The following is a 23,130-nucleotide window of genomic DNA, read 5'->3' as shown; positions in this document are numbered from 1 at the left end:
GGGGCAGGACTGGAAAGATAAGAGCAAGGGTGGACAAAAGCTCTATTGGTCAATTTTTGAGAAAGAATTATCAGAGTTTTTAGCAAGTTAAACGGGAGAATGAGGGCAGCTGCCATGCTGTGTTATGAAAAAAATGATTATTAAAAAGAGTCTTCAAAGACCCTCTGTTGAGTCATAGTTAGTGGAATTCTCCTTTATTATCTTTCTGAAAGATGTCTATACCTATTATTTTTCATTTGTTTTTGGATGTTATAGTGCTATTTCTTTAATGACACCAGACTGAGAAGAGGTTAAAAAATTAACATATTTTATTCCTATTAAATTTTTAAAAACCAAACCTCCATGGCTACCTCCCCCAACATTCATCTAGCTCTCACTTACTTCATAGGATGTTTGGAAGACCCTGGGAAAGGCCTTTGTTATGGTGTGGATCTGAGGTGTCCCCCCAAAGCTCCTGTGTTAGTGCAGGGATATTCAGAGGTGAAACCGTTTGGATCATGAAAACCGTAAGCTTCTCACTCTAGTTTGTCTCTAGTTTAAATGGACTGGTGGTAACTGGGCAGGTGGGGTGTGGCAGGAGGAGAAGGGGCACCTGGTGCATTCCCTGGAAGGGTGTTCCTTCCCTGTAGTCCCTTATGCACCTGTTTCTTGGCCCCATGAGGTAAGCAGCTTCCCTCCAGCACACCATTTCTGCCTCCCCTAGAGCAATCAATGGAGCTGACCCACCATGGACTGAACCCCTGAAGTATGAACCAAGCAAACTTCCTCCTGTAAGTTGTCCTGGTGGGGTATTTTGGACACAGTCTCCAAAAGCTGACTAACTCAGCCTTTCAGGGTTAAGTATTGCAGACAAACTCTTTATTGGTTGCTACAGATCTAGAAGTTTGTGTTTGATTCCTGATTACATCTTTTATGAAAAGAAGAGTGGAGAGAGTAGGAAGTTCTGGAACTTCCCCTTGTCCCCACAAGATCTCCTCGGATACTTAGGCTAATTTATGATGACTCTGGAAGTTTCCATGGCCTTATCTAGAAGAAGAGACCTCTACATATGAAAGAGTTTCTAAGGGCCTCAAAGACAATTGGTCTGACCCTTTTCAAATTTACGTGTTTAGAAACTTTCTTGGCTTGTGGTTGAGATACCAGATTCTAAATATATCTGAGGTCAATCCTTGACTATTTGTGCTAATGAATAATTTATAAGAGTCGCTAAGTGTACTTTTCATTGATTTTTGTGGAGGTGAAATTATTTGTAGAGAAATGCACAGATCTGCAGCACACAGTTTGATGTGTGTGCACTTGAAAAATCAACACTGCTGTCGCTCTGCTGCTACCTCCTTCTGGTTGATCCACCTACCAAGAAATGACTGCTCTGATTTCTCTCTTTCTAGTTAAGTTCTGTCTTTCCTTGAACTTCATACAAATGGAATCAAACCAAATGTACTTTTTTTGTCTTTAGCTTGTCTCGTTTAACGTAATGTTTTTGAGATTTATCTATGTTGTGTGTATAGGTAGTTCATTCTTTTGATGTTTGAGTGATTGTATGAATATATCATACCTCACTTGTCTGTTCTCCCAATGATGGATATTTAAGTTGCTGGGTTGGTTATTAATCATGCTACCATAAATATTTTGTAAAAGTTTTTTTTTATATATAGACATATTCTTTCACTCTTCTTAGATAGTGAAGAGTGGAATTGCTGGATCATGTGCTTAACTTTATTTTTTTAAAATTTCAGTTTTCCAAAGTAATTTTGTATTTTATATTCCAGTAGCTCTGCTTCCACTTCAACATTTGGTGCTGCCAATTCTTTTTATCCATTTTAACCATTCTAATGGGTGCATTTCATGATGGTTTCCAATTTTCATTTTCTTGATATCTGTTGTGTACTCAAGCAGCCTTTTGATTGGTTGCTGATAATCATATATCTTCTTTGGAGAAGTGACTGTTCACGTCTTTGCCTATTTATTGGCTTGTTTGTTTTTTGATTTGTGATTCTTCATATATTCTGGACACAAGTGTTTTTCTCCAATATATATGTTACAAATATTTTCTACCAGCTTAATTTCTTACTGTCTTTAGATTAGTAGAAACTTTTAATTATTTTTCTCTTATGATTAATGCACACTGAGTCCTAAGAAATTTTTGCCTACCCCCAACTTGGAAAGCTATTCACCTTTATTTTCTTTTAGAAGCTTTATAGTTTAAACTTTAATGTTTTTATCTATCACCTATAGGTCAAGTATATGAATTTTTTGTGTTTACATTAAAATAAAATTAGGGCTGGGATCGTGGCTCAGTGGTAGAGCGCTCGCCTAGCATGGGGAGGACCCAGGTTTGATTCTCAGCACCACATACAAATAAAGGCATTGTGTTGGTCCATCTACATCTAAAAAATAAATGTTTAAACAAACAAACAAACAAATAATAAAATAAAAATTGAGGACTATTTAAAATTTTTTTTAAATTAAATTAAATTTTGTACAGAGAATAAGGTTTTTTTTCCTCCATACATTTATTCATTTGTTCTAGAAGCATTTGTTGAAAAAGATTTTCCTTTCCTCGTGGAATTGATTTGACAATTTTATAAAATAATTAATGAAATATACATGTGAGTGAGTCTAATTCCAGACTTTGTATTGTGTGCCATTACTTTATTTGTCCTTAAGCCAATAACACTATGTTGTCTTAACTACTATAGTTTTATAGGATACCTGTGTATCAGATGGCATGACTTTCCAAATTTGCATGTCTTTTAAAATTACCTTTAGATGTTTTAGATTCTTTGTGTTTCTAAGGTTTTAAAACAACTTGCCAATTTTAATTTTTTAAAACTAAGAAGGTTTTTAAATCAACTTGCCAATTTTAATTTTTTAAAACTAAGAAGGTTTTAAAATTAACTTGCCAATTCTAAAATATGTTGGATTTTTAAACTGTAATTGTATTGAATTAGTGGATGAATTTAAGGTGAACTGACATCTTTTTCTTATTAAAAAAAAAATCTTCCGATCTATAAACATTGTATATTTCTCAATTTATTTAGTTCTTTTTAAATGCATCTCAGCAATATTTCTGTTTTCAGTTTAGAGGTCTTACACGTTTTTGACAAATTTATTCATAAGTATTCATGTTTTTAAGTCATTGTAAATGCACTTGCTTGTAAATTTTGTAATTCTTAATTGATTGCTTTCAGTAAAAAGAACATACTGTAAGTGATTTTTGTATGTTGAGGTTGTTGAACTTGCTAAATTCTAAATTCCACTTGTAGATTTCTTAGTCATTTTATGTAAACAGTGTTTCATCTGTGAATAATTTCCTTATCTTGGAATCTATTTGCTGATATTAATATAGCCATACCAGTTTTCTTATATTTACATGACGCCTTTTTTTTATTCTTTTAATCTATCATTGTCTTTGTATTCAAAGTGTGTTCTCCTGGGAACAGCATATAGTTGGGCCCTGCTGTTTAATCTAGTTTCTATCTTTTAACATTTTATTCATTCACGTTTAACGTAATTAATGATGTGGTTGATTTTAAGTCTGTCTTATCACTGTCTGTTTCTTAGCTCTCCTTTTGTAGTCTTATTACTCTAGTCTTCCCTTTCTCTCCTCATTTTACCTAACTAAAAAAGAAGTGTGTGAATATACATATATATGTATAAACTGTGTTGTGTACGAATTACTCTATTGCATTTCTTCTATTACTTTTAATAGAAGAAATGCAATACACTATTTGAGATACACTATTTGTATTATTTTATTATTTGGTGGTTTCTCCAGGCTATTCAGAATTTCTTCTTATTCTTAATTTATCATAATCTACTTACACCGTTTCATACATAATATAAGAACAAGAATCAATTCCCATTCAACCCAACCTTTATACTATATTATTATATTTTTTGCATTTATATATTCAATGCAACTCACCTTATAATATTATTTTAATATTTGTTTATTTACTTTTGTACTAAGATTGAATATAGGAACACTTTACCATTGAAATACATCTTTAATTTTTTTTTTCTTTATACAGGGATTTGCTAAGTTGTTGAGAGTCTCATTAAGTTGCTGAGGCTGGCTTCCACCTTTTGAGTTGCTAGAATTACAGGTGTGAGCCTCTGTGCCCATTCTATTATTTTTATTTTAAAAGTTGTCTTTCAATAAAAAGATAGTCTTTTCGTGTACCTAAATATTTACCAGATCTCATTATTATTTACAGTGAATTTACATTTCTAGATAATTTCCCAATAGCTTGAAAGATTGCCTTAGCAATTTTTTTTTTTAATAATGTGAGGTGCTAGTAACAAATTCTTGAATCTTTCTTTTATCTGAAAATATAGTAGTTTCGCTCTCATTTTTGAAGGATTTTTCTCTAAGTAGAACTGTAGGTTGACAGCCCCCTTTTTTTTTTTTTCCTTTTAAAACTGTGAATATGTTGTTCTGTTCTTTTCTGGTTTCCATTGTTTCTGTTGAGAAGTCAGCCATTGTTCATCATTTTCCCATCTAGGCATGTGTCCTTTTTCTTGGGCCACTTTTAAGATTTTCTCATTACCTTTGGTTTCAGCAGGTTGGCTATGATGTACATAGGTGTGATTTTCTGTATGTATGTCCTGCTTCGTGTAATGAACATCTTGGGTTTTTAAATCAATGTTTGTCACCAAATTTCAGAAATATCTGGCCATTATTCTCTCAAATATTTTTTGTGCTCCATTTTTTCTCTTATCTTCCTTTGGAACTTCAATTAAATGGATGTAAGATAATTTGATACTGTTCTACAGGCCACTGAAGGTCTATTCGATTCCTTTCTGTATTTTTGTCAGTTCAAAAATTTTCTATTACTTTGACCCCAAGTTATGGTAAAGTTCATTTCTGATATTGTGCCTTTCAGTTCTACACTTTTCATTTGCCTTTTTATATATACAGTTTTCATTTATCTACTGAGATTATTATGTTATTTCACTCATCACAACTATTTTCCCCTTTATATTAGCAGTTAGTGATTTTTTTTTCTTAAAGGGTAAGAAAATAAATATTTTAGGCCACCTGGTTATACATTCTTCCATTGCAGCAGCAAAGCAGCCATAGATAAGATATAAATAGGTGGGCCTAACTTTATTCCTTTGAAACTCTATCCATGAACATAAATGGTAGCCAATTCGCAGGTCATAGCTATGAAGCTATGAAGTTTGCTGACTTCTGCTTCAGTTGTAATAAATGTTCTCAATGATATAAAATATTTTAAATAGTTGTTCTAAATTCTTCATCTGCTAATTCCAAAATCTAGATCATTTTAGGATCTGTTTCTATTGTCTTTCTCTTTAGTGGGTCACATTTTCCTGTTTCTTTGCATATCTATAATTCTTTTCACTTGCTAGGTATTATGAATTAGACACCACAGACAGTCTGGATGATAATGTTGTTGTCCTCTAACAGGTGGTAATACTTCTGACAGGCAGTTGAAGGGATAATGAATGCTCCTGTCTAGCAGGCTTGATTTTGTTTTTGTAAAGGTGGGTCTATTGTGGTTTTGAAATTCATTCTAGGAAAGTCTCTTCTTCTAGAGAAGATGGGTCAGATGTCTGTTTTTTATTAATAAAATTTGGTGTAACTATTTTTCTCTCAGATTCCCCAATAGGTAGTCAGTGCTTGGTCTCACTGCATCTTTCATGTGGAACCCAGATCTTGGCTAAGAGCCTGAGGTGCCCCCCTATACTTCTGGGTCCCCCTTTGTTCAGTGTCCTCCTCTCCAAGGCTCTGCCCAACAGATCCCAGTCATACCAAGTCAGGGAAACCACCACAGTGCCTGGGCTCCACTTTGTTGCTGCCTGAGAGGAAAATGCCCCAGGAAGAAATTCGTACAGTTGGGAGCTCATTTCATGTGTTAGCCTTCTCTCAAATAATGTAGCCCTGAACTGCCTGTCACTTGATACCTGAAACTCCTGCTGCACACATAAGGTGTAAAGTTGTTTTCAACAGAAAAGTAAGTTGGTCCCAGTTACGCTGCCAGGGCTGGGAGCAGAAGTCCTCATTAGTTTTTCTGATATTATCCATGCCTTGTTTTGACAACAGATTGCCTTCTGGCACTTAAACATTGGATTGGCGTTTTGATAAACGCCAGCAAGTAATAGCAACCATACGGACAGTAGAGAGAGATATCCTTTGGCAGGTGTTAAACTTCACAGTTTAACTTTTAGCGTCTATTTTTATTGGCTGTTTAGGGTAAATAGTACCTTATTCCATGTAATTTTCAAGTCAATAAAATAATTATCATTACACCCATTGAAGAACAGGAAGCTGAGCCATACAGAAGTAAAAGCAATGAATCTATGAAGCTAGTAAGCTGGCAGAACTAGCATTTAGAAACTTTCAATTTTCTTTTAAAAACGTGTGGGTTTTGTTCTTGACTTCTGACTTCATTGCATTGTGGTTAGAAAATGAATCTCTGTGATACTTATTTTTTGACATTTGTTGAGACTTCCTTCATTTCCTAGTAAGAGGTCAGTTTTTGTAAATGTTCTAGGTATGCTTGCATTTACAAACCCAACTTTCCTCCCCCTTTCTAACTATGCTGCTTTTCTTGCTTTCCTATGAAATTATCAGAATTTATTGAGTGTCTATGCTATTGATTCCACTATAACTGCTGGCCCTGCAAGCCCATTTAAATTGCTTTTGTTTAGTACATTCTTGGGTAGAGATAGGCCAACCTGTCCAAGTTCTCCCCAGCTTTAGTTCTTGGGGGAATCAGAGAAGGCCTGAGCCACTGTATGGTGTGGTCTTCAGAGTGAAAACATGCTGGACATAGTAAGGACAGAAAAATTTCACTTCATCCTGAGTGATTAAAAGGGGTATTAGTGGAACCGGTGCTGTGGCACACCTATAATCCCAGCTGCTTGGGAAGCTGAAGCAGGAGGATCGCAAGTTCAAAGCCAGCCTCAACAATGGCAAGGTGCTAAGCAACTCAGTGAGACCCTGTCTCTAAATAAAATACAAAATAGGACTGGGAATGTGGCTCAGGAGTCAAGTGCCCCTGAGTTCAATTCCCAGTACCAAAAAAAAAGGGGGGGGGGCAGAGGGCTCGCCAAAGAAACAGAAAAACAGAACAACGTGTGTGTGTGTGTGTGTGTGTGTGTGTGTGTGTGTGTGAGAGAGAGAGAGAGAGAGAGAGAGAGAGAGAGAATTAAAATTAGCTCATATCATCACAGAGGTTGAAAAGTTCCACTGTGGTTATCTGCATGCTGCAGAGACAGTGGTGATGACTCCGTCTGAGAAGCAGGAGCTTCCAAATCAGGGAGACCAACAGCACAGCCTCCAGTCTCAGGCTGAAGGTCCTCAAACCTTTGGAGGACCTCTGGTGCCAATCCTGAAGTTCAAAAGCCAAAGAACTTGGAGTCTGATGTCCAAGAGCAGCAACAACAGAAAATGAAAATGTATCTATTTTGCCAGGATGAAGAAGAAGGGGGAGGGGGAAGAGAGAGAGAGAGAGAGAGAGAGAGAGAGAGAGAGAGAGAGAGAGAGAGAGAGAGAGAGAGAGAACGCTCTTTCCCCCTTCTTTTGTTTCCTGTTCCATCTGGAGTCCAGCTGATTGCATAGTGTCTTTCCCTCTCAATCTGCTGACCCTCTCTGTTCTAGTCAGCTTTTTCATTGCTGCAACCAAAAGACCTGACAAGAACAACTGAAGAAGGAATAAGTTTATCTGTAGCTCAGGGTGCCAAGGGTCTCAGTCCATAGACAGCCAACTCCATTCTTCTGAGCAGGAGGTGAGGCTGAACATCAAGGCAGAAGTATGTGGTGGAGGGAAAAGGCTCAAGACATAACACCAGGAAGCAGACAGAGACTTCATTCACCATATACCCCAAAAGCATGCCTCCAATGACCCACTTCCTCCAGCCACACTGTACCTGCCTATAGTAACCATCAAGTTAACCCCTTTCAGGGCATTAATTTAGGGACTGGGTTAAGGCTCTCACAATCTAATCATTTCATCTCTAAACCTTCTTGTATTGTCTCACTCATCAGCTTTTGGGGGACCCCACCCACATATCTAACCATAACACCCGCCTGCCAATCTTCTCTGGAAACAGCCTCACAGACACACCCAGATGTGTGCTTTACCTGTTCTCTGGGCTTCCATCAATCCATTCCAGTTGATATCCAAAAATAACCCTCACGCTAAGCAATGGGCCAACCAACAGCCAGGAGTATAGCTGCCAAGTCTGATCACCTGTGTGTACGTTCCCTGCGTGGATGGACTCTGCTGTGCTAGACACTTCTGCTTCTGTGTCCCCAACAACTCTCTTTCAGCTTCCTTTATCCAGCCTGTGGCATGTTTATAATCATCCGGTCTCTTGCATCAGAAGAACTTATTGCAAAGTATGCAATGGAGTCATTTTTTTCTGAGTGGGCCAGAACCATATTCCCCATCAGTATGGACATGGCCACTGCTCCTCATGTTCTTACTGGGTCACCCATGTCCATTTTTTGAACTGAGGGATAAGGTCTTCATGGTATGAGAAGGTAGTTGGTAAGTCAGTGGTGGGCAGGTAAATAAGAACTATATCTCCCACATGCCACACATTAAGTGGAACACTTATGTCTATTTCTTAAAAAAAAATGCATAATCATTAACTATACAAAGCCTGATGATTCTTATTTCCTGAACAGTATGTCTTTCTTCCTCTCCTTTCCTGACAGTTCTCTTTGTGTGCGTATTTGCTAAACATGAGGCATATTCAAAATAAAACCTCGTTAATTTTTCACTCATTTAGAATTTACTCATTTTACTTTGGAGAGTAACACAGGTGCAAACTCCTAAACCATGTCTCCTACAAAGATTCTTGGTTCCTTTCTAGGAAAAAGTGGGATGTCTATAAATCCTTGAAATGGAGTGAAGAAAGATGTGATTAAGTCATTGCCTGATCAAATATGTGAGGGTCTGGCCAGGGCTTCCTGAACTCACAGCCTGCTTCTCTCTCTCTTTGCAGAGTTTTGTGATAGTGAACCACTGGAGATCAGTTATGCCACCTTCAAAGCCTTGTCCTACGTTAACGGCACCATGTTAACCTGCGAGTGCAAGGAAGGGTTCCGCAGAATACAAAATGGGTCTCCCTATATGCTTTGTACGGGAAACTCTTCCTGGGAAAACAAGTGCCAGTGTGTAAGCTCTCGTAAGTGATTCCTTTTTGTAAACCAATGGAAAGAAAAAATGTGCTTGGCACGATGGTGCATGCCTATAATCCCAGCAGCTCTGGAGGCTGAAGCAGGAGGATCATGAGTTCAAAGGCAGCCTCAGCAACTCAGTGAGACCCTGTCTCTAAATAAAATACAAAATAGGGCTGGGATGTGGCTCCGTGGTTGAGTGCCCCTGAGTTCAATCCCTGGTACATCTCTCTCAAAACAAACAAACAAAACAAAAACAAAAAACAAAGAACTGGAGGACAGAATGAGACAGAATTCAGCTTTCGTTCATTCAGCCTTGCAGACAAAATGCGGCCAGCCCAGTCTATGGGATAACTCACATTAGAGGTTTATGAAATAATCACTCATTAAACAAATGCTTAGTAGGGTGTCTACTACCTCTAAGAACTCTTCTGGGTTTCTAAGACTAAATTGATCTGACACTGCAATTTTGCTGTTGACCTTTCTCCTTGAATCCCCAAATCTCTCTCACAAAGCCCCATTTCTGCATTGGCCTCACACCTACCCTGTGGTATTAGAATGTGCTGAAAGTGGTGGGCTTGTTTGGAGATTGTGTGGGTCAGTAAGTCAGACTACTATAAAGCCTGGAGATTGCTGCTCTGTGGAAGCACCTGCTTGAGTCGTTTCCCAGCAGCTCTCTGCCTTATTCTGACCCCCACCCCACTGGAGTGCTCCCGTGCAACTCCTTTGCCAACCTCTTCACTACAGGGAGGGGTATTACAGGAGGAGTTTTCCTGCCATAGCCTTAGGATAGCACCTCTCTAGTCTGAATAGCATTAGGGGAGTGAAGGGTTCATGGGGTGGTGGAGTCAGACCCCTCCTGTGTGCCATCACACATACCCATGCACACCACTGACAGGCCTGATAGCAAGCAAGGATCCCTTTTAGTGAGACACATATGAACAAAAAGGGTTATCCACCAGAAAATCTTTGAATTCTTCCAGAAACATTTTGTAGCCATTGTCGTTATGAACATGAATATGTAGAAGCCCCTGCAGGGACAGCTGACAACCCTGCTCACCCAAGGGAGGGCTTGCCCCTGGCTCATCAACACCAACACCAAGATAGAGAATTAATGCCCATGCAATTAATAGATGAACCATGTGTCCCATTTTAAATATTTGGGAAGCTGTTTGCTGTACCCCTCTCATATCTTCCAGACCCTAGGAACACAGGGAAACAAGTTACACCTCAACCTGAAGAACAGAAAGAAGGGAAAACCACAAAAATGCAAAGCCACTTGCAGCCTATGGACCAAGTGAACCTTGCAGGTAAGTGATGCATCTGAGCCACTGACTGGCTGACTCCTGGGAGCTGTCCTTCTCCTGCATGGGAATGACGTGTTTCCCCATGGAAAGACTTGAGTCCCACACACTCTCCATACGTGTGTGCATGTCATTCTCCTCTTCTCAGGATATCCTGAGGACAAGAACCATCACTGAACGTTGGCAGGCTGTTTGCTCAGCATCTCCAACTACCCTTAACAGCACCCAACCTGGGCTGTGATTTGGGAACTGGCCAAATAGAATTCAACGTGGTTCAATTCAATCCAATTCAGAAGCATGTATTGGGACTCACTGTGCCAGGCTCTGCCAACAGAAGGTGCGAACAAGGGTGGGACAACAGTTCCTGCCCTCATGGAAACCCTCTGGTTTTCTCTTAAGTACAAGATGATGATTTACAAACAAGATGGTTTTTGTCCAGGTGTTTCTTACAGGATGGAATTATAAAATGTGCTGGGCTATCCTGGTGATACTTAAAGGCTCCAGACAAACATCTCCTGGCTAATGAGCTGGAGATGAGTGAGCTCAGCTTCCTCAAGTGAATATGCTTCCATTAAGGCATGACGTCAGGAAACGGAGCCCACTGGGAACACCTGAGCTTTGCCGGGAGCTGTTGGCCATATGAAGACCCATTAGTCCTCTGCTAATTTTATAGCCTTACAAAGAATCTTACCATATCATGTATAATCCCATTTGAGCCTCACAACCTGGTGAGTCAGGGAGCAGAAGCATTTCTTCAACTTACTAAAGAAACTGAGGCACCAAGAAATGAAAAGTACTCCCATAATAGAACTGGAGTAAGATCCCAGGTCTCCAGGATTAGATGAGGAATCTTTCTACTGAGTACTTATTTTAAATGACTTTGAATTTATTTATAGCTTCCATTATGAGGGAAAGGAGGCCAATCCCAGGGACACTATGCACTGTGGTGGTTTTTTCCCTTTGCTCTCTGACTTTGAGCTACACTAGAATTTCCAAACACGTGTAATGTGTGTTTTGTTCTGTTTTCCCCATGTTACCCTCACAATGATTGAATGATTTCAGAAGTCAATGTGTGTTGTCCTTACTCAAGAGATAACCAGCTGGATCCGGCAGTTGGATGCTTTATGAATTGTCATAGTTTGGATGCTTCCATTTGAAAGAAGCAAACCCAATTCAAACAGATTCAGGAAGTGATGGATTTTATTGTCCTTTAAAGAACATTTTATTCTGATATTAAAACTCAAGTTCGGTCAAGATTTTCAAGGCTCTCTGTGACGGAAGCCAGCTCAGGACAGGGTCATTTGGCCTCGTGCAGCATCAGAGGGCTTATCTAGAGTATTTGCAGAGGTTACTTTGGGTACTGAGGTTTATGGAGCATCTGGAAGTTCATGAAATGTGTGCAGTTTCATGGTCTTGGGTTAGAAGGTACACACAGTTCCTTATGATCAGACTGGGGACAGTGGGCGTGGCATCCTGAGATTAAATCAGAACAGAACACAATCTCTGAGGCCGAAGGTCAGCCAAGTCTGGGTTGTAGGCAGTGTATGTAAAGTTACAGGCATAAGGGAGCTTAGTGTTCTCAACAGGACTCATGTGGATCAAGCTGCAGGCATAGCTTAACCAGAGCTCATGTTTAATTTCTCTGATATTTTCTCAGTTCTTCCCTCTGGGCTTTGGCTTTGTCCCTGGTCACCTGCTTCCATTCAGGGATGTATTTCCTTTCTTCTTCAGCAGAAATCCAAGGATTCTTTGCCTTGGGTTGAACCTGCCCTTGCCCTTGAGCTAAGTTTGTCCTTTCCATCCCTGTCACTTCTCAAAGCCCTCAGTGTCTTCCAGGAACCGGCTCAGACACTTCCTCATCTGGGTTAGCATCAGTCAGAATGAATGACTCATTTCCCCGGGTCCCCAGCAAGACTCTCTGCTCTTCTATGATCCTCACCATCTTCTGCCTTCATAGTTCTTACCCCATGGACTGTCCAACCCTGGCGGGCCGCTGTGCCTAACAAGGTTCCCGACATAGGGATGTTCTCAGTCTGTGTTGGTTGGATGAAAGAACAAACAAAAGAGAAAGCACCAAGGTCCAGTCTCTAGCAAGAGGCCACCTGGACATATTCACAATGTTTTCCCCAGCTTGCCTTCAGAACCAGCTTTCTCTCTTCCAGGTCACTGCCAAGAGCCCCCTGCGTGGGAACATGAAGACACAGAGAGAACTTATCATTTCATGGTGGGGCAGACACTTCACTACCAGTGCATCCAGGGGTACAAGACCCTACACAGTGGCCCTTTCTTGAGTGTCTGCAAAACGATCCGTGGAGGAACAAGGTGGACCCGACCCCGGCTCACATGCCTGGATGAAAATGAGCTCCATCTGTTTTCAGGTAGGTGGCTCCTCTCTTGTGTCCAACGCCCTTGCTCTCTCCCTCTGTCTGACCAGGGTGGGATTCCTGACTTTACCTGCCATGTGACCCTGGGTAAACCCCTTGATGCTCTGGGCCTCAGTTTCTTCTCATTCTAAAACAAGAATGAGATCTTTAAGGCCCTTTCACCTTAGGTGGCCCTGTGCCCAGAATGGGGATAAGTAGAGATGGAAGAAGAAGTTCTCTCAAGCGTTCTGAAGCAGAGGGATGCTGCTCAGGGCAAAAATACTGCCCTTGGTCTAGCTGATCCTGAAATTTTCCACTACTTCCCCAAGTTACCCAAGCTGCAATCTGCCACCCTCACGTGTCTTCCTTTCCCAGATTTATGATGTAAACCTGTCATTTGTTAAGTGCTCTACTGTTACCATGCTCCTTCCTGGGTAAGTCCCCACCTGAGCTTTGACGAAAGTGCAGAGAAAGGGCTCACTCAAGCATGAGTGTGTGCACGCTCTCGCACACATGCCACCTGCCTACGTTGAGGTCTTCTGCTATGTGCTCTGAAATCTCACTCATTTCACATTCACCGTGAGAATTCCGGTTTCTTTGCTCACCACGGTTTCTCATGCCCCATGACTTCCTCTGGGGTTCCCTAGGGATACTATTTCTTTCCCACAGCCTGACTCCAGCAAGCCACCCTGATGGCCGGGGCATGCCCATCATTTCCTCCCATCAAGTGGGAGGGAGGGCCTGAGTAACTGATCCCAGCCCGGGACAATGACATTGGGGAGGAACAGAGGACCTGACAAAGAGGAAAGCTATCCCTTTGTGCATTTCCACTCCATGTGAGGTTCACAGTGCTTGGGTTATTAGCACCCATTTCCAAGTCAAAGGTGGAAGCTAAGGCTGAACAGATACTGGGGAGAAATCACGGCTCACAGTTCCATGCACAGCCAGGATCAGAGCCAGAATTCCCCATCGCCGGCTCTGCTGCAGCCCTTTACCTGTTTCCCAGTGACCCTGATGTGGAACCTTGTGGTGTGCCATCCCTAGAGATGTGACCATACCAGGAGACATGCCTCAACAGGAGTATCCAGGGCCAGCTGCAGTGGGCAGGTGCAAGAGGCGGGACTCCTGCCTCCTCACCTTGGGCCTCATAAGCAACACTTTCTCTCCCAGGTGAAGTTGACATTCAAACAAGCACGGATGATCTTCCTGAGAGTGAGACTTACCACACCATCACCACAACAGGTATGGGGAGACGCTTGGCCATCGAAGCCAGATCAGGAAAAGGCAGACAGTCAGCCTGATGCAAGCCTCTCTGGCAGATGGGCAGGGTCAGGAGAACCAACCCCGGCTGCCTCCTCCAGAGCAGGGACACGCCTCAGCAACCTGCATACCCACAAAGCAGGTGTCAGAAAGAGGAACCACAGGACCGAGGTCTCCAGGCACAGGGATGAGGCATCTGCCCCCTGTTGATCATGGAGAAGTCACTCTCTCCAGCCTTGTGCACTCTACTTGCCATAAACCGAATGTCTCCCACACCCTCTTTTCATAGATTTCCAACAACACTCAGAAGTAGCAACAACCATGGAGACGTTCCTGTTCACGATGGAGTACCAGATAGTAGGTGGGTGACGTGCTTTTCTCTGTGGACAAAATGTACACCAGATCCTGACATGGACAGGTTGGTTGGCTGGTTTAAAAGGTCCTCTCCTCACACGACATGTTAATAAGGGTAGAAGGTGAATCCAGATCCTACCATTACCCAAGATTCGGTTATAATAGGTTATAAGTTAATTTTCAAACCAGACCCAACGTCTTCCTCTTGAGTGGGTCTAAAAGGAGTCCCCACAACCATGAGCCAGGCAAGAGGCCAGGGAGAGAAAGAAAACACGCTCCATAAACACTGTAGTTGTTTCCACATACAAGGGGGAAGTGAGCCTTGGAGTTCCATCGGCCTGGACAACTGAATGAACGTCTAGCTCCAGGACCTCCGCAAACCAGCAGTTGGAAAATGTGAGCAGGTTCAAGAGTGACTCACGTACTTATCATGTATCTTCTGTTTCAATGATTCTTTCACCAGACACAGGCCTCCCTCGCAGCCTCCTTAGGTGAGGCCTGGCCTCAGAGTGCATCCGAATTGCTTGTCTGTCAGTTTACCCGAGAGGTACCAGCTCCTTTCCCTAGAGATGCTCATTCCAGGCCCACCTGGCCCTTATCCTCCTTGAGTCTCCTAAGAAATCCGTGGGGGTGGGACCTGCATTCTGAGAAGGGAGAGCGGAAAATGCAGTGTCCACCCTTCAGGAGGCTCTTGCTCATCTGGAGCACCTTCTCCCCAGCTCTGGGAACCCAGCTTCTGCTGGCCTCATGCCCAGCCCCAGGCACCCCTGCTGAACACCCTCTCTGTTGACAGTGGCCGGCTGTGTCTTCCTGTTGATCAGCATCTTGCTTCTGAGTGGACTCACCTGGCAGCGGAGATGGTGAGTCCCACATTGTCAAGGAAGGCTGTCATTTAGAGTTGGGAAAGCGTCCCAAAGTTTGGTCCCTGTAACAACAGCAGCATAAGCACTGACCAGGGCTATGCGCTAGGCCAAGAGTATTAAGAATTAAGAAACCATCTTGAGAAAAGCTTTAGAGGGTAGACCATAAGACCCACTATGTCACTCTCTGAGTATCCAGGACGTCCCTGCCTGCCAGAATCCACTCTGGCCAACCCTGACATAAACTCCCAAGTAAGATCTGGTAAGATACAGATCCTCCCCTCAAAACCCAAAGCTCTTAGAGTCTTCATTTAGCCCAGCCAGAGAGGGAAAAAAAAAAAAAAAAAGCAGATTCTTTCCATTCCTTCCTTCCCTAAGGAAGGAATACACTCTTAACTTTCCTCATGTGAACTGAGAAGTACAAATTATTTCAATGCAAATGAGAAGCCCTTCAGGGTTATTGCATTAGGAATTATTCACAGATCTGGCAATCCCCCTGTTTCTTTCTAAGGGTGTATTTCAGGATTACAGGAGATGAAGCGTGTAAAGTGTCTGACATATTGTCAGGTCTTCTCCCTCCCCAAGCTGAGTACTTGGCAAGGAACTTTTCATTTGGTAGCTTGAAGACCAAGACTCCTCAGACACAGAGGACAGACCACTGGGGAGCAGTCATGGTTCAGTTTATGTAGTGAAGTAAAGGACTGCCTGAAACTGTCTGAATTCCCAAAATACCTCCCAGGATTACAGTCTCTGGAGAGAGTCAAACTATCTGAGTTCCCACAAGACCTCCCAGGATTATGGTCTCTGGAAAGATTCAAACATAAATCTTAAAAAAAAAAAAAAAAAAAAAAAAAAAAAAGTCCTACTTTCTAGAATCTAATTTCATTTGATGGCGCCCTCTTGTGGCTTAACAGATATTCTACATTTAATTTACTGGACCATCATGGGACCCCCATCCAGAGATTTGTTTTATTTATTTGTTTGTCTGTTTTTGTGGTACTGGTGATTGAGACCAGGGGCTCTTTGCTATAAGCCATATCCCCATCCAGTCTTTTATTATTTTTCTTTTTGAGATAGACTTTTACTAAACTGCTGAAGGTCATTTTTAAATGTTTTTTTTTTGGAGTAGTCACCAGGAACCAGAGAAGTGTTACAGCAAGCTCACATTGGTTAAATTTTCAGGGATTTTGGGGCATAGTTTGATTTTGTTGTTGTTTAGCAATGGTAAAGACCAAACCCCAGGGCCTTGAACATGCTAGCAAGCTTACTAAACTGAGCTACGCCCCCAGCCCTATCAACTGGTTTTTAAGCACAGCTGTTTTTAAAAATTAGAGTATAAGATAACAAATAAACTATATTAAAAACAAAGGCAATACATACTCAAAACTGATCACTTCCAAATTATTTTACGGCATTTCACTGAGATCTTTGCTCTCAGGGTAATTCACATCTAATGTACCTGTATCATGGAAATACCACAGGACGGTGTGCTACTGTGACTCTCCTCCCAGTTCTGTGTCCAGGGATGTCACGTGGACAGCTGGATGCTTAGCATGGTGGGAGTACCTACACAATGGAAACAGGCAAAGTTTCTTGGAGGGTTGATTGTTAGACATTCCTAGCACACATCTGCTCTGTGTTTGCCCTGAGAAGCTTTAAGCAAGGTAGGGAATAACCTGATATTCTTATGAGCTCATTAAGGACTGAGAAAACTAAAAACCATACTGTCCAACATGGCAGCCTCTAGCCACTTAAGGATATTTAAGTTCAATCTTGGATAATTTAAATACCATTCAAAATTCGATTCCGTGGGCCAGGCATGGTGGCACTCACCTGTTTAGGGATATAGCTCAGTGATAGCTCACTTGCCTTGGAGAGTAAGGCCCTGGGTTCTATCCCTTGTACTACAATAAGGAAGGAAGAAAAGAAGAAAGGAAGGGAGGGAGGGAGGGAGGATGGAAAGATGCACGGACTCCTCCTGTAGCCACCGTGTCCTAGAACAAAATGTAAAGTGAAGATCTCAGGTAATATGCCCCTTGGGATTTAGCCACAAAACAGCCCATCTGTTCTTTGCTCCCTCAGACCCACTCAGTCTCTGCCTCTGGAGTAATGGGGACACAGGAGGGCTTCCAGGACTCTTCCTCATACCCCGCTTATTGAACACTAAATTGAAGAGTGAACTATAAAACAGAGGCTAAGACTGGGCAGCCAGTTTGGGCCTCCAGAGGGGTGGCAAGATCTCAAGGTCAGGTTTCACCAAGTAGGAAGGTAATGGTATCCTGGGGTAGAATCAAAATTAGCAGGTCTCACTTCTGGTTGGGACTCAAGCAGAATATTCTGCCCATATTGGTATAAGGTGGGGACCACATTTTCCTTGACACAATTATTACCCATATGGCTATGACTTCACCACAGGAAGAAGAGTAGAAGAACCATCTAGAAAACCCAGAGTGGTGAGAAGCCAAGAACAGCCAACAGAAGTCATGAAGCAGAAGCAAAGTCAGAGAGGTCAAATACTCATCTCGAATCTTGCCTCTCACATCCCTTGGCTTTTGGGGACCTCTGGATTCACATCACAGGACATCAGGCAGCTACTGCCATATCACTAAGACAATCTGCACCATCAAAGAGGGAGACCTGCCCACTTCTATCCAGAATTTCCAAGGTCTTTAAAGAAAAATGGAACTCTCTAGCTTATCTTTGTGGACATGGGTTGATTAAAGATAGAACTGCATGGAATGTTCTCCATATCCTATACAATATAAAGTAACTTTGGGTTGTCTTCATCCCAATTTCCCAGTTTGGAAATCCCAGGTAAAGCCTTAGCACTAACGTAAGTAGTCTCCTTCCTGTGCCACCACGTGTGCCTGGATCTCATCCGTGGAGACCCTTCCCAGTTCTGGTTGGCTAGCCCATTCTGATCACTTTGTTTATTAAACAGCCTTTAAGAACTCTGGGCTGGCGACTAGCACACTGAGCCTAGCTCAACACTATAATGCAAACCTCTTCTTTTGAGGCTTCGGATTTGAATCTCTAAAGAAAAAAAGCTGTGGCAGAATCATTTGTGGATAATATCAGAATAAGGCAGCTATCCCTTGGAATTGTGAAGCTTCAATATTGGAGATGATTTGAGAGGATTTCAAATATTGAATGCTAGTGTCAGGAACAGGTGGGTAAACTATGTTCCAGAGAATGAATTATACTTATCAAAATGCTTTACTTGTATCTTACTATTAGGCTCTTTAAGAGCTGGCTTCTTTGGGATTGCTATAAATTATACTCAGAGCTGGGCCTACACTAATTTGATGTTTACTAGTAGACACACAATGTACAAATGTGTTCATTTCCCAATACATGTCATAAAAACACTGAAAAGGATCAGTTCATTCAACGTTCATGGGAAGAGGGAAAGAAAGAAGGAAGTGAATGGGGGAAATGATACTGATAAAATTTTGCTGTGGAAAAGGTGCCCCCGTGGTCCTCAGTTGTTACCCCAAAGCTCAGCAAGTCAGAAGGCTTGGAGGCCTTCTTAAAACAGATCGCTGGGCCCACCTCTGGAGCTGCTGAGTCAGTAGATCTGGGATTTATATTTCTAACAAGTTTCCAAATGATTCTAATGGTGCTGGTCCAAGGAACCCGCTGAGAACCAGTATGCATTACATGTGCCCACCCACCCTCAACTGCTACTGAAAACATCAGCTTCAGGTGCTGAGAACCTCTGAGCATTCTTCTTCAGTCTCACATGAATATGACATTTCTTCAAACCGGTTGGCTCAGATGTTCATATTTAACATCATGTGATTTCATGAGATTAGAGAGAAGTTTGAACTATCAACCAGTTTTCATTTCTGGAAAGGCAGAAGAATGTGTGTTTGGGCAGGACATGGTGGAGCATGCCGGTAATCCCTGTAAGTAGGAAGGCTGAGGCAGGAGGATTGCAAGTTCGAGGCCAGTCTCAGAAACTTAGTGAGACCTTCTCTCAAAATTAAAAAAAAAAAAAATTAAAAGAACTGGGAAGTAGCTTGGTAGTAAAGCACCCTTGGGTTCAATCCATGGTACCAAAAAATAAATCAATAATAAATAAGAACCTACATTCACCAGGACCTACATTCAGATTTAAAGAACAGTTTTCTATTTCTTTCTGTGACCAGCCAAGTACAAAGCAGACTTTCTTTTTCATGCTCCCTTTCCCAAATATAGGCTTTCTAGGTAAACTAAATTTGAGAGGCATCTCAGACAAGAATTTTAAAATATAATATTTTTTAAAAAAATTCTTCCTTGAGTAAAACTGAATTGTATAATCATTACTCATTTTGGAAAAGAGGGGGCTATTACATCAACATTTTTTCTTATTAATTTCAGATTTACTTACCTATTTTATTTTCCCTCACTTATGACAATAGAAATAAAAAATTTGAAATAAGAAAACAGTTTATTCTGAGCCAACACAAGCCCTGGGAACACCAACTCAAATTAATGACATGAGTTCCCAAAGCACAGGGTTCCCTAAGGACATGATCCTCCCGGAAAGAGATTACACAAGTATTTTATAGTGCCAATAAATTAGGTGGGGTCCCCAGGCAAAATCTTCCACAGTTTTCAGTAAAGCAGGGGAATCTCCTCCAGGAGTCAAGCACTATCTCATTATCAGTCTGAAAATTAAATAGTGGTCCATGAAGCTTAGCAGACATTTACCCAGTTTGTCACAAAAATGCTAGATTGGGCACAGAGGCCCATGATACATGGCTGTAAAAGGAGCCTAATTAAATCATCCAATACAATTTAAGCTTCTTATGACATTTCATCTCTCCACAAGGTCACAACACTCCAATCAGTGAGATTTAAACCATCTGGGAGCTATTAAATACAGACATGGCCTCTTTGAGGACTCTTTAGTTCACACTCAGAAGTAGTGGAATTTTCAAGAAATCACATGCTATGTGATGAGTTCATATCATGAGTTCATTTCCATTGTTGATGAAATAATTAATAAATGGTATTGTAAATTTTTCTTGTTTTTAGTTTTTAAGTATGGTAAATATCGACAGATATAAATCTACACAAACAAAAGCTCTTTGGGATCCTCCCGAGTTTGTAATAGCTTTAATGTTTTTAATTATTTTTTATTCTAACTTGTTATATAAGACAGCAGAATGCATTAAAATTCATATTACATTTGTAGAGCACAACTTTTCATATCTCTGGTTGTACACAAAGTAAGTCGTCACACCATTTGTGTCTGCATACATGTACTTAGGGTAGTGATGTCCATCTCATTCCACCGTCTTTCCTACCCCCACGCCGCTTCCCTTCCCCTCCCTCCCATTAGAAAAACCCTACCTAGAGTTTGTCTATTCCTCCCATGCTCCCCGCCCAATCCTATTATGAATCAGCCTCCTTATATCAGAGAAAACATTTGGTATTTGGTTTTGGGGGATTGGCTAACTTCACTTAGCATTATCTTCTCCAACTCCATCCATTTCCCTGCCGTAATTTTATTCTCTTTGAATGCTGAATAGGTTTCCATTGTGTATACATACCACGTTTTCTTTATCTATTCATCAACTGATGGGCATCTAGGTTGGTTCCACAGTTTAGCTATTGTGAATTGTGCTGCTATAAACGTTGATATGGCAAGAGGGCCTGATGAAGGACTAGGGAGCACATCAATTGCACAGGTATTTTGAAAAGGCAAATTTTAAAACTCAAGGAAAGACAGGGTGGTGGCCTACACCTGTAATCCCAGCAGCTCAGGAGGCTGAAGCAGGAGGATCCAAAGTTCAAAGCCAGCCTCAGCAACAGCCAGGTGCTAAGTAATTCAGTAAGACCCTGTCTCTAAATAAAATACAAAATAGGGCTGGGAATGTGGCTCAGGAGTCAAGTGCCCCTGAGTTCATTCCCCAGTACCCCCCCTCAAAAAAAAAACCTATCACTTTATGTCCATCAAGGAGACTTTCAACAAAAGAAGGAGGGGAAGAATCATCATAAAGTGCTGGGGGCAGAGTAAATGGTGCAGCCGCTGTGGAAGAGAGATTGGGGGATTCCTCAAATCACTAGATGTAGAATTATCCTCTGACTCCACAATTCTGCTCTTATTCATGTTCTCAAAAGAGAAGGGTCCAAACAGAAACATGTACACAACTATTTCTGTTGTGTGCATACGAAAAGATGTTTAATCCAAGGGAAATTTTTAGGCACTAGAGAACAGGAGAGGTGAGGACAACTAAAGGTATTAAATAACCCAACAGGAGACAGTGAAACCTAGGTGACCTTCCAAGACTGCACACCCTTGGGTACTCAGCCAAAGGGGAATGCGGGGCTAAGGGGATCACAAGCTCTGGAGGGTACAGTGCTGACTGTACCAGACCTGGGTGTGCCTGCCCCTCGGGGGACACCCAATCTTACAAGACTGTCATTAAAGCCTCAATTTTCTGCTATACTGTGTGTCTCTTAATCCATTCTTTGGGTTTGAATGCTCAATGAAAGAAAAGACGCCAGACACAAAAAAAAGTTGCACATAATTCCTTTTATGTGAAATGTCTATAATGAGACAATTCTATAAAGACAGTGGACAGGATGGGGGTTACTTGATGGGTATAGAATGATTAAAAAAGTATTGGATGATTAAAAAAAATTTTTTTTTGACACTAAAGAGAAGCCAGGCATGTGCAGGCCCATAATCCCAGCGGCCAGGGAGGCTGAGACAAGAGGATCGCAAGTTCAAAGCCAGCCTCAGCAAATGTGAGGCAGTAAGCAACTCAGTGAGACCCTGTTTCAAAATAAAATACAAAATAGGGCTGAGGATGTGACTCAGTGGTCGAGTGCCCCTGAGTTCAGTAAATGGCTGCTTCGTTTTTGCTGAGTTCAATCCCCAGTACAAAAAAAGAAAAAGAAACTAAAGAGAAGTTATTGTGTAACATTGTGAATACACTGAAAGTCACTGGATTGCATACTTTATAGTAGATATTCATGTTTGTGAATTCAACCTCATTTAAAAAAATGAAAATTTTAAAAAAGAACCTGAGACCAAAATATTTGAATCCTGATGGTCTCACTCATGATTCTCAAAGATATGTCCTCATTCCACTGTGCAGGGCCAGGAAGGTCCTCCTGAAGTTTTTATGGAGTCCTACTTATTCTATTAGATGATTTACTAGGAGACCCTGAATTTTTGTTTTCAAAAATTAAAATTATTATTAAAGTTTAAAAATATATCACTAAGGTTGAAGACTTCATTCCATATTTATTGAGAACATCATATTTGCATAGCTCCCCAGAAGCATGCTGTATTGATTATTACAGGACCTCTGTTGAGTTGATTTAGGTCATTGGTTGCTAAATGATAAAGTGCTGTCAGTACTTTCAGAGGGGCGCCTCAACATGTATTCCCCACAGTCAACTTAATTTGTTGTGAGTCGAAAACCTGCATAAACTGAAAATCAACACATGATCTTAGATCTGTACATGAAGTGAGGTCACAGGGCAAATCACTGCCCCTGATTGACGAAAGACAGGCTCCTGTCACCATTTTTCAAACTCCTTGTGTGTTAGGAAATGGGAACTTAAGGGATGGCTGTTAGAGGCTTGGCATGGCCTCCTCCACACTGAGAGCCCCAGGGAAGCGTGGTCCCTGGGCCCCAGCCTCTCACAGATGCTTGAGCTCCTCATGGTGAAGATCAGAGGAATCTGCACCCCTCCACACACACACTTTTCAGTGAGAGAAAGGAAAGAACCATTTTGAAATGGGCAATCTATTCTCTTTTTTAAATGTTTACTATTCATTCATTCATTTATTTATTTACTTATTTATTTTTACCATTCAATGGACAATT

At 41.4% G+C, this 23,130-nt stretch overlaps 1 protein-coding gene across 1 annotated transcript in view; it reads left to right on the top strand.

The window, feature by feature from the left end:
* The window catches only part of Il2ra (interleukin 2 receptor subunit alpha), a 44,164-nt gene extending 23,683 nt beyond the window's left edge, over positions 1-20,481 (top strand). The window contains exons 2-8 of the mRNA XM_005320398.5: positions 8,983-9,165; positions 10,357-10,467; positions 12,624-12,839; positions 13,995-14,066; positions 14,374-14,445; positions 15,232-15,298; positions 17,714-20,481. Coding sequence (XP_005320455.4) covers positions 8,983-9,165; positions 10,357-10,467; positions 12,624-12,839; positions 13,995-14,066; positions 14,374-14,445; positions 15,232-15,298; positions 17,714-17,738 — 746 coding nt within the window. The 3' untranslated portion in view covers positions 17,739-20,481. The remainder of the gene's footprint in view (positions 1-8,982; positions 9,166-10,356; positions 10,468-12,623; positions 12,840-13,994; positions 14,067-14,373; positions 14,446-15,231; positions 15,299-17,713) is intronic.
* Positions 20,482-23,130: the final 2,649 nt, after the last annotated feature.

This window comes from Ictidomys tridecemlineatus, chromosome 10 (assembly GCF_052094955.1).
Source record: "Ictidomys tridecemlineatus isolate mIctTri1 chromosome 10, mIctTri1.hap1, whole genome shotgun sequence".
NCBI classification, from domain to species: domain Eukaryota; kingdom Metazoa; phylum Chordata; class Mammalia; order Rodentia; family Sciuridae; genus Ictidomys; species Ictidomys tridecemlineatus.
This window is presented reverse-complemented; position numbering and strand designations above follow the sequence as displayed.